Genomic DNA, 10775 nt, shown 5'->3' with positions numbered 1-10775 from the left:
CATGCCCTTGGAGACTTTTCAAATATTCTGGCATTTTGTCTTTTGGAACGGAGTTCTGATAGCACGGATTTGTCTCCCCATACAACAATCAGATCCAGTACCTGCCATTCAGTCCATGCTGGAGCTCTTTTGTGATTCTGGGACTCCATGGTCACCTGTGTTGATGAGCTTTGCATGGTCTCCTGTGCTGATAAGCTTGCCACGCTGGCCAAACAGGAAATGAAGTTCAAAAGTTCGCAGGGCTTTTCCTGCCTACCTGGCCAGTGCATCTGAGTTTAGAGCGCTGTCCGGAGCACTCTGGGATAGCTCCAGGAGGACAATATCGTCAAATTGCGTCCACACTACCCAAATTCGACCCAGCAGGGTCAATTTCAGTGCTAATCCCCTCGTTAGGGAGGAATACAGAAGTCAATTTTAAGAGCCCTTTAAGTCGACAAAAATGGATTTGTCGTGTGGACGGGTGCAGGGTTAAATTGATCTAACGCTACTAAATTTGACCTAAACTTGTAGTGTAGACCAGGGCTTAGTCGTCTCTTTTCCAAGCTGAAAAGTCCCAATCTTATTAAGCTGTTCCATACCCCTAATAATTTTTGTTGCCCGTTTCTGAACCTTTTCCAATGCCAGTATATCTTTTATGAGATGGGATTTTATGAGAAGTGGTGCAGCTATATTCATCTCTTGGGCCAGATCATGTGCTCCACTTAGAACTAAATCAAGAATTGCCTCCCGTCTTGTGGGTTCCAGGACCAGCTGCTCCAAGAAGCAGTTATTTAAGGTGTCAAGAAACTTTATCTCTGCATCCTGTCCTGAGGTGACATGTACCCAGTCAATATGGGGAGAGTTGAAATCCCCCTTTATTACTGAATTTTTTATGTTTATAGCCTCTCTAATCTCACTGAGCATTTCACAATCACTATCACCATCCTGGTCAGGTGGCCAGTAGTATATCCCTACTGCTATATTCCTATTATTGAAGCTTGGAATTGCTCTCCATAGAGATTCTATGATACAGTTTGGCTCATTTAAGATTTTTACTTCATTTGATTTTACACTTTCTTTCACATATAGTGCCACTCCCCCTCTAGCTCAAACTTTTCTGTCCTTCTGATATATTTTGTACCCTGTATTACTGTGTCCCATTAATTATCCTCATTCCACCAGCTTTCTGTGATGCCTATTATATCAATATCCTAATTTAATATGAGGCACTCTAGTTCACCCATCTTAGTATTTAGACTTCTAGCATTTGTATATAAGCACTTAAAAATTATCACTTTTTAGCTGTCTGCCATTATGTGAAGTAATTGAATGGGATGTTTTTTCATTTGACTGTTTCTCATCAGCCCCTACTTATATTTTATCATCTTCCATCCTCTCCGCCTTACTAGGACATAAAGAATCTCCATTAATAGATCCTTCCCTAAGGGATGTCTCTGTCTGAACCACATGCTTCTCTGTACCTGTCGGATTTCCCCCAGCCCTTGGCAGAGCTGTCCCTAGGCTACGGGAAATCGGGGTGAGTTGGGGAATTCCTTGGGGAAGGGATGGAGTGGGGGTGGCGAAGAGGTGGGGCGGGGGTGGAAAGAGGCAGGGCAGGGGTGTGGCCTTGGGGAAGTGGGGAGTAGAGGTAGGACCTGGGCAGAGCCAGGGGGGAGGGAGCTCCTTGCCAGGGCTATCCCTAGCCATTTTGGTGTCCTACGCAGCCCCCACAGGGGGGCTGTGTGGGACCCCAGGCCTCCGCATGTGGGTGGGGAGACTGGCCCCAGACCTCCATGTGGGGGGAGGGGCTGGCCCCAGGCCTCTGCGGGGGGTGAGGGGGCTGGTCACTTCCTGTGGGAATTGGAGGGACCTGGCCCCAGCCTGCTTGGCTCCCCTGGTTCCCAGGCTTAAGTTGGGGGGCAGGGGGAACTGCCCCCAAGCACTCACTGGTGGTATGGCTGGGAGCCAGGGGAGCAGAGCAAGCTAGGGCCAGGTCGCTCTACTTACCGTCGCCGGTGAGTGCTGGGAGCCCGACCCCTGCTGCAGTCCTCAGGGGAAGGGCTGGCTGGGGGGGGGTGGGACTGGGGCAGAACAGGGGCGGGAAGAGGTGGGACAGGGGTGGGGCGGGGGCCATGGGGAAGAGGCGGAGCAGGGGGTGGAGCAGCACGTAGCTGCGTAGGGCACCAGGAAATGTGGTGCCCCAAATTTCTTGGTGCCCTACGCACTTTGCGTATGGGTAGGGACGGCCCTGCTCCTTGCTTATGTCCTGGGCCCCACACCCGCCTAGGGATGGCCCTGGGCCTTAGTTTAAAAACTGTTCTACATAAGAAAGCACAAAAGGGGAGTGTAGCGGGGTGGTTACCCCGCTCCTGCCCTGAAAGGCTTAAAACAGCCCTGGGAGTGGGCTGTGGCGGGGGTGGGGCAGGGGGAATGGGCTGATTGGGGAAGCGGCCACAGCTGGGCCACACCTCAATCAGGCCACAGCTGGCCTGAATAAAAAGGCTGTGAGCCACAGGCCCAAGAGAAGTCTCTCTCCAGGCTGGGAGAGAGCAAGGCCTGGCTGCCTGCAGAAAGGGTCCTGGGAGTGAAGCAGGGCTGGGGGAGAGCCAGAGGAGCAGGGGAGCTCCAGGCTGGCAACTCCCCAGGCTGCAGGGCCTGCTCCAAGGCCCATAGAGGTACTGGGAGGCAGAGGAAGGCAGGAGGTCCGAACTCCCTTGTCTATGATGAGTGGCTTTTACACTGCAGTCTGCCTCAGGGAGTGAGTCCTTGGTGATGAGTGGCAGTAGCCCAGACTGAGGCAAGGTGGGGATTAGAGGATTGGGGGTTTCCCAGAGAGGGGAGACCCATAGAGACTGGTGGGGGTATTACCGGGGTCTGGGAGGGACACAGGGGCCAGCTACAAGCGGGATGCCGGCATGAAGAGGGCACCCAGGCTGGAAAAGAGCTAATTCCCTGAGATGACCAGCAGGAGGCACTGCAGGGGTGAGTCCCGCCCTGTCAGAGGGAGGAAAAGAGTGGGAGGTGTTTCTTGCTCATGTGAGTGCCTCAGGAGCTGTGCAGTCTGTAAAAGTGGTGAAAAGGAACACTGTAAATACATCACATGAGGTGTTCTACTAGAAAAAGGTCACTGAGCTCTTTGCAACTTCAAAAGAGACAGGAGTGGGATTCCACCCTGTCACACCTCTTTTCTATCTTGAAAATCTTGGCCCCAGGTCCAAGGAAATAACTCTTTCAGTGAACACTGGAGAGCAGGCATTTCACAAAAAAGAGGCCAATGTGGGGCCAATCATCTTTTGTTCCCTTTCTCTCCACTGCTTAGAGGGGTCAACAATCCTTCACAACTGGTATGTTTGCATTTTCATTGTCTGTTGATGAAACACTTCTCTTGTCTTAAAGGCCCTTATGCTCCTTACTGTAGCTAAATCTGAAACAAAAACCGAGTCTGAGCATGAAGTGAAGCACAGAAATACTAAGAAACAGAAAGGGAAATGTACAAAAATGAAAAGCGGAGGGAAGAGAAATATAAATGTATCCTGAGAGGTGCAACAACCAACCAAGTTAGTGCTGGCTGTTCCAGGAAGAATTAAAACAATGAAGCAGGGGAAAACGTTTTGGAAAAACACTTGGGGAGGCCTAGAGAAATTTCTAAAGCTAAGAGGGTAGAGGGCAACATTTCTGCCCTGATCGGTTCAGCTCGTTGTATGAGCTACTGAGACTATTTCTTTTAATGTACCAGACACAAATGACTTTTTTCTTTTGGAGCGGACAGTTTGAATTCCTTTTCATATGCTAAATGTATCTGGCTGGTGGCTGCAGTATCTCTGTGAGAATGTGATCTACTGGTTATCTTAGAGGGCTGGAAATTCAGACTTCTGAGTTTAAGTCTCACCTCTGCCACAGACCACTGCTAAAAGTGCATGTGAAAGAGAGAATGCAATATATTTTTCCTGCAAGTCTTGTCAACTCTGGTGGTCAGTGCAATCGAGGGGGAATGGCTGCTTGTATTCTCCCCTTCCCTCCTGTAATCCTACATTCTCTGTGACCTGGAGCAAGTCAGTTTATTCATCAGTAAAATGGATCTATTTCTCCTCTTCCAAAGGGTCTTGTGAGATTTTGCTAATTAAGGTTTGGCAAGTGGGTTGACATGCTCATTTGCAAGGTGCAGTCTTCAGGAGGGATAACGAATTAATTATTATACGGACTTGACCACAGAGTGGTAAAGAAGCTCAACACAATAAAAGAAAAAAAGCAGGAAGAGGAGCCTGAATTGACCACATGCCGCAATGGCCTCAGCACCCTAATGCTATGCAGGTCTTGTTTCCCTTAGTTGCAGACTTGTAAGAACCTGAAATTGGGATGGAACTTTTTCTGCCCTTGGCTTGCCAATGCTGTTCAAGTCTGGTGTATTCAACACCCATAAAAAGATTATTTTGTTCGATTCAATGCTCCTGAAAAGTATCCCCTGCCCTCGAGGAATCCTCAGTTAATGAACATTGTTGACCTTAAATTGTGATTCATTGCTTCAGTGTACTACTCTACATCTAGTTGAAGACTTTGAAGAGCAGACGTCCCAGATTCCCTTGCATGTGCACTTGAATTAAGCACTTAATGATGTGGGGGGTTTTTTCTACCTTGTCTCTGGATTCTTAAATACTAGAGCTTCAAACACAGCAGCCCTGAAGTGAACCACTCTACTGAGACTAGAAAACATTCCTTACCTTCTGTATTCAGAATTCTGTGTATCTACCAGGACATATTCTGCTCTCCGTTATGCACACCCACTATTTCAGTAACAGTGAACAAGCTTGGCCCTTGTTTTGTCCCTGGAGAAAGTCCAAGTCTAACACTGAGAAAAATCCAATGGTGTATTATGGTGCAGTGGTAGCTGCACCATGATGGTTCCATTAAAGAATTTCATTTTGATATTGGCAAGAATGGAGAATATCTGGAGTCTTTGCATGTGTTCTAGTAAAATGAAAGTTTGATTATAATCATTAGCTAATTACAGATTATTTGGTGTATTTATTGTGCAATGTGAAATTCTGGAAAGTTCATAAGCTACTGAAAAATAGATAGTGGGCAACTTTTTCCCCCTGGGGAGTGTCTTTTCTTTGTGCTCATCTAGCAGAAAGATAAGATTTCAGCTATGGTCAAAAATTTCATGTATCATTGTTCCCATAACAGAGATTCCTAGAATTCTTTTTAAAGGAAAGTACTTTTTTGCCAGTCTGAAGCTGCCCAATTTCAAATTGATGGTATAAAGAAAAATGTGCTGCAACGAGAATGTTGTCGCTCACTATATGCAGGGAAATTTTATCAATATGAAAGCTCTCTGAGCGATGAGAGAAAAGACTGGCCGTTCAAATCTCATGTATAAGTGCTGTTTTAAATTCCTGTGCAATTCACTACCCTTATTTTTGAGTAAAGCTATGAACACTTATCTAGAAAATAGTTACAGAAGATCTTCTAGACAACCTCCATCACCTGTTTTTGGAACAAAGAGCTTATTACAAGGTCACTGTAGGCCCAGCATCCAGCTTTCTGCTATGACAAAGCCTTGTCTTAGCCACTGCACCACAATGCCTATCATTGTGACTAAGCCTGTTTTGGTTATCTCTAACAATACAAACCACATACCTCTCCCAGAGCCAGAGAGAGAAACCCAGACACTGGATCCCCAATACTGTACCGCTGACTAATAAATACTTGTGTAACCCTCCAGGGAAGTTTTTCCAAAACAGCTGGTCAGAAAATGTATTGATTTTTTTTTTCACCCATAAGAAAACTTTGACAAAAGTGAAGAGAAATTCATTTTTATCACAACTTTCCACAGAAAACTTCAAGTTTTTGAAGAAAAATTTGAAACCATAACATTTTGTTCAAAACCAAAAATGTTTGAGGGAGGCCATACATCATGGGAGTCATATGACTGCAGTGTATCATGAGAGATGTAGTCCAACTGAGGAGCATATACAGTATATATTTCGAACTTTAACTCTGACTAAATGTGGAGACTAGAGTGGAAAATATGAATATGTAAATGGAGTGCTTCACAATTTCTAACTGTGTAAAGTCTTTGGAGAAATGGAAGTAATGTAATTAAATCACAATATATATTGCCAGGCTACTTCTACTGAGTGTGGGGGGACATACAGGAGTCATAAGGTCTAATCCAGTGCCCATCAAAGTCATGGGGAAGACTCCCCCTGACTTCAGTGAGTATTGGATTGGGCCAATAGCACAGGGCAGCAGAGCACTCTACATTTTAGAAAGGTTATGCACCAAACTAACATAAGAAAAAATTCTGCCCTCAGAGGTTTCCATACAAGAATGTGATTTCACACCTAGCTTACTTCAGTGTTATGCAGTCATAATGGCATTGAAACTAAGAGTTACATCTGTGTCAAACTGGAGTAACTGAATGGTGAGTCAAGCCATATATTGAAAAACGGTAGGTGATTTGTGTGCACAGCCAGCCAGTGAAATGTACAATGATTCATTTGACTTCTAAGCTAAATAGCAATAAAATAGATATGTATTTGGTTAACTGTAGTCTCTGAAAATTAGTACACAATGACTACTCTGAATAATTATCATCAAGAAAGAAAGCAGCCAATCAGGAGGGATTCTTTTGCTAGGAAACTTTAAAAGAAGCCATCGCACACATTTAAAATTAAGTCAGAACTCAATAGATGTCCCCTCCCTCCAGCCCAGTTTGTGTTTTAATGCTTGTCTACATAAACCTCCCACAGATTTTTAAACTATGGAAACTGTCAGGAAGTCAGTTATACAAAGATGCCATTTTTGCTTTATTCAAGAAAAATACACATTTAAACCGGAAAAATACTATGAGGAAGAAGGGGCACTGAGCATATGCAATGCATACTGTTATGGAAATATTTACATTAAGAGTCCTGCAATTCTATGTCCTCTTCATTCACTGCAGGCTTCCATTATCCACAAAGGTGTCAGACCATGTTGGTGATGGCATGTTCTGCTCACGTATGGGTTTCTAGATAGGATCTCTGCATGTGGGTAGATGGATTTTTTTCACACCATGTGTTTGGAGGAATTGCTGCAATTTTTGAAGGAGTGGAAGTCAAAATCCAGGACCAACTTTCCTCTATCCCTAAAAAATAAACCGTGGAGATAGCACACTGGGCTAAGTCAATGCTAGTACGTTTTATAGGGCAATCGCTGTATTTAAATGAATGCAGTTAGAATGTATGCCCGGGGAGGGAGTGAGAAAGCTTACAGAACTCTGTCACTATCAGAATAGCCTAATACTTGAGTGGGGAAGGAGTGAGAATGATTGGCTGAATTGCTACTAGAAATGCGACGGATGCAGGTTTGGAATATTTTTTTAAGGTGAGCTTTAAACATCTCGCCAGCAAAAGCATAGATCACTGGATTCAGGCAGCAGTGGATGAAGGAGATTGATTCGGTCAGCTGCAGGGCCAGCATAAGCCTTTGGCTTGTCTTGCAGTCATTGATGATGTGCAAGTTCTGCAGAGAGTCTAGAAAAAGCACAATGTTGAAGGGAGCCCAGAAAAGGAAAAAGATGACCACGATGATGAAAATCAGCTTGATGGCTTTGATCTTGTTCCGGTTTTTGCAGCTCTGCAGATTTTTTAGGATGTGGGAGTAGCAGTAAATGAGGATGCTGAGTGGGATCAAAAGGCCCAAGATGTTGACTTCAAACTGAGTGAAAAATCGCCAGGTCTCTTGGCCTGGAGGATATTTGGGGACACACTCGAGAGACTGTTCAATTTTCACTTTTTGGTTAAACACCATATTTGGTATGGCAGCCAAACCAGCCGTCATCCACAGGAGTAGGCTTATAATTTTGCCACAGGTGGCTGTCCGAACTCTCATCGCATAGACAGCATGAACGATTGCTATGTACCTGTCTATGCTCATGAAGGTTATAAAGAAAATGCTACTGTAAAAGCCTATGTAATAAATGCCAGCCATCATTTTACACGCTGCATTTCCGAAAATCCATTCTTCTGAAGCATAGTGAGCTTGAAATGGGAGGGGGACAACAAAGAGCAGGTCAGAGATTGCAAGGTTGAGCAAGCACACATCGGTCATGGTGGTGACTTTCTTCCTGGTCAAAAGTACACATATGACCAAGGCATTTCCCACCAGGCAGAAGACAAACACCAGACAGTAAACTATTGGAAGAAACAGTGATTTAAACCTTCTGAAACCATTGCCTTCACTGCAAGGAGAGGTATCTTCCTCATACACATAGTTATATTCTGTGGCATTTGGAAAAGGGCTTGTAAGAGTCATCTTTAAGACCTGTGCACAAAAAAAGAGATAATTAATTGATTATGGGTATAGAAGGGTTGCAGAAGACCGCATTTTGCCATTGTTACTCAAGCTGAATGAAATCAATGTGTCTGCTTGAGGAATAAGGTCCTGATCAGTGTAAAGGCTTGTTGAAACACAATTATACCATTTTAACTAAACTGGTTAGATAAAGCAGTGCAAACTTCCCCTGCCCTCAGTATTAATGCAGTTATGCTGGTACAGCTTACTCTGGTACAAAAAGGAAAACAAGCTATATCAGTAGAATATGCACCTTTATACTAATATCGCTGCAACAACCGCCCTAGGGGTTAGATCAGAATAACTCTATTGATTTTTAAAAAAATGCACCTCTAACTGACATAGTTATACCGGTACAAACATTGTGTGGAAGCCAGCCCTAAGCATAGCAGAATCCAGGTCTCCATGTATTATAATGAAGAGCATTTTACTGAGAAGATATATAGCCTCATAAAAGTCAGACTTTTGATTGGACAAACCACCTGTTGGCATTATATCTCTACCTAACAATTTTTACCCAAGGTGATCTGCAGTTTTTTGTCTTAGCTCAGTTTTTTAGTTTTGAAAATCAAAACCAATTTTGGTGGTTTCTCTCTCCATAATGTGTGACGCATTCCAGTGAGTACAATTTAACAATATTATTGTCAGGATTTTCAAAAGTAACTAGTAATTTTTGGGTGATCAGTTTTTGGATACTTCAACTTGTGACAACTTAAAGGGGTCAGATTTGCAGAATGTGCTGTACACCTTCCCTTTAAGGAGGACCTGACACGTCAGGAAAAACTATGAAAAGCAATCAATTTAGTAAGAATTTTTTTTCTAATTCGTAAAACATTTGCATTTTTCTTGCCATAATTTTGAAAAACAGATTCTTTGTTGCTTGAAGGTTCATCCAGATCTTTGAAATACGTGGATAAGAAGAGCTAGGCATCATTATTATTTTTGACATAGATCATCCACTTTTTTTGGGGGGGTGGGGGTGAATATTCGGGAGGGGACTCAGAGGAAGCAGATCTCCATGAGGATTTTCTCACAGAAACCTACACTGTCCTGTTGGGGAAGTGGGGTTTGTCCCTGTTAACCTGGCAAATTCCCTCTACCTCTGCACAAGCTTTTTCACCATTGGAATGGGGTTGCACCAAAATGGGAAGATCTGGTAAGGGAGAGTCCCCTTTGTGCCAGGTCAGGAGGAAGGGGATAGGAAATCAGGACTGTAATTTACTATCTAGTCCCTCTGATGCCATCATTCCTCATCCAAATCCTAAACCTTTCATGTGGTGTCCCATAACAGTCAATCAGCATGTTATGTACAGAGAATCTCTTTCCAAAAAATAATAAGGAATGACAGAGGACCAACGCATTTATGCCATCTAACCTAAGTCTCTGCTATAATTCCAACATAATTAACGTATCATTCTATAATTATGTTTAATATTTATAAAGCAATAGACTTATGTAGAATAAATATGATGTGAAATAATATATAAATATAATTCATCTGATTCTGATCTCATTTACACCCATATAATCCAAGACCAATTTTACTAAAATGAGTAGGAGATGCAGGTGCTCAGCATCTCTGAAGTTTAAACTATTGTTATGCTGCTGATACCCTCTTCTCATCTTTATGACTTCCAAAATTCACTGTTTTCCATAGAGAATCTCTTCTCCCTTCGCCACCTCAGTTGGCCTAACAATCAAGTAGAAAAAGCATCGCTTTTTAGATTACCTAGAGACAAGTATCTCTCAAGGTGTGTCTCCCCGTTGTCAACTATAGTTAGTTAGTTACAGTTAAGATGACAGTATATTTAATATAGATGGATTTTACCTTTGACTAAGGAGGCAGGACTTTGTTTGGTATCTCTTCTACTGTGTCGTCTTCCTCCCTTGGTCACAGATGTGTCCAAATGGTCTTTTCCCTTGGTGGTGGAGAATGATGAGCGTTTGTGATGTATAGACTCCCAACAGCTACAGAATAAGCATGGAGGCAAAACTGCTAGTTCAAGAGATAGTATAAGATAGATGCGTAAACAGGAAAAGATGAACATGAAAGGGTTTATAAATAGTTTCTGCGAGAAGGTATCAACTTCACACTCTCTGAAGCGAATAGGTCTACGCATGTGAGCAGGTGCTCTCCAGTGTGTGCAAGGGTTGCACAATTGACTCTCTTTGCCTTTAGCAAAAAACAAACTGCTCTGGCCACCTCCATAATAAAAACTAAGACCCCTTAAAACCTATGCCAGGGACAAATAGTGCCAATGTACTGCAGGTGTAAATTGGTGTAGCTCTGTTGAAGTCAATGGAATTACACCAATTTAGAGCAGTTGAAGACCTGGCATGTAATTTCCAAAAAATATATTTAGTTTCTATCTTGTAACTGATATCAGCCAACATGCTAGATCTAGCCAAGAACTGTTTTTACGCACCTGTCTATTAGTGATGTACAAACTTGTTTCAAT

The 10775-nt window shown here is 43.3% G+C and overlaps 1 protein-coding gene across 1 annotated transcript; it reads right to left on the bottom strand.

The window, feature by feature from the left end:
- Positions 1 to 6821: 6821 nt before the first annotated feature.
- On the bottom strand, positions 6822 to 10275 carry LOC123364536 (C-C chemokine receptor type 8-like). Its single transcript, XM_045006750.1, has 2 exons — positions 10145 to 10275; positions 6822 to 8286 (listed from the first exon to the last, which is right to left on the bottom strand). The coding sequence occupies exon 2, from the start codon at positions 8275 to 8277 to the stop codon at positions 7231 to 7233; it is 1047 nt and encodes a 348-aa protein (XP_044862685.1). The 5' UTR covers positions 8278 to 8286; positions 10145 to 10275; the 3' UTR covers positions 6822 to 7230.
- Positions 10276 to 10775: the final 500 nt, after the last annotated feature.

This window comes from Mauremys mutica, chromosome 2, assembly GCF_020497125.1.
Source record: "Mauremys mutica isolate MM-2020 ecotype Southern chromosome 2, ASM2049712v1, whole genome shotgun sequence".
NCBI lineage: Eukaryota > Metazoa > Chordata > Testudines > Geoemydidae > Mauremys > Mauremys mutica.
This window is presented reverse-complemented; position numbering and strand designations above follow the sequence as displayed.

Excerpts from the sequence above, each read along its gene's own strand:
- LOC123364536 (XM_045006750.1), bottom strand. The coding sequence starts at position 8,277 with ATGACTCTTACAAGCCCTTTTCCAAATGCCACAGAATATAACTATGTG.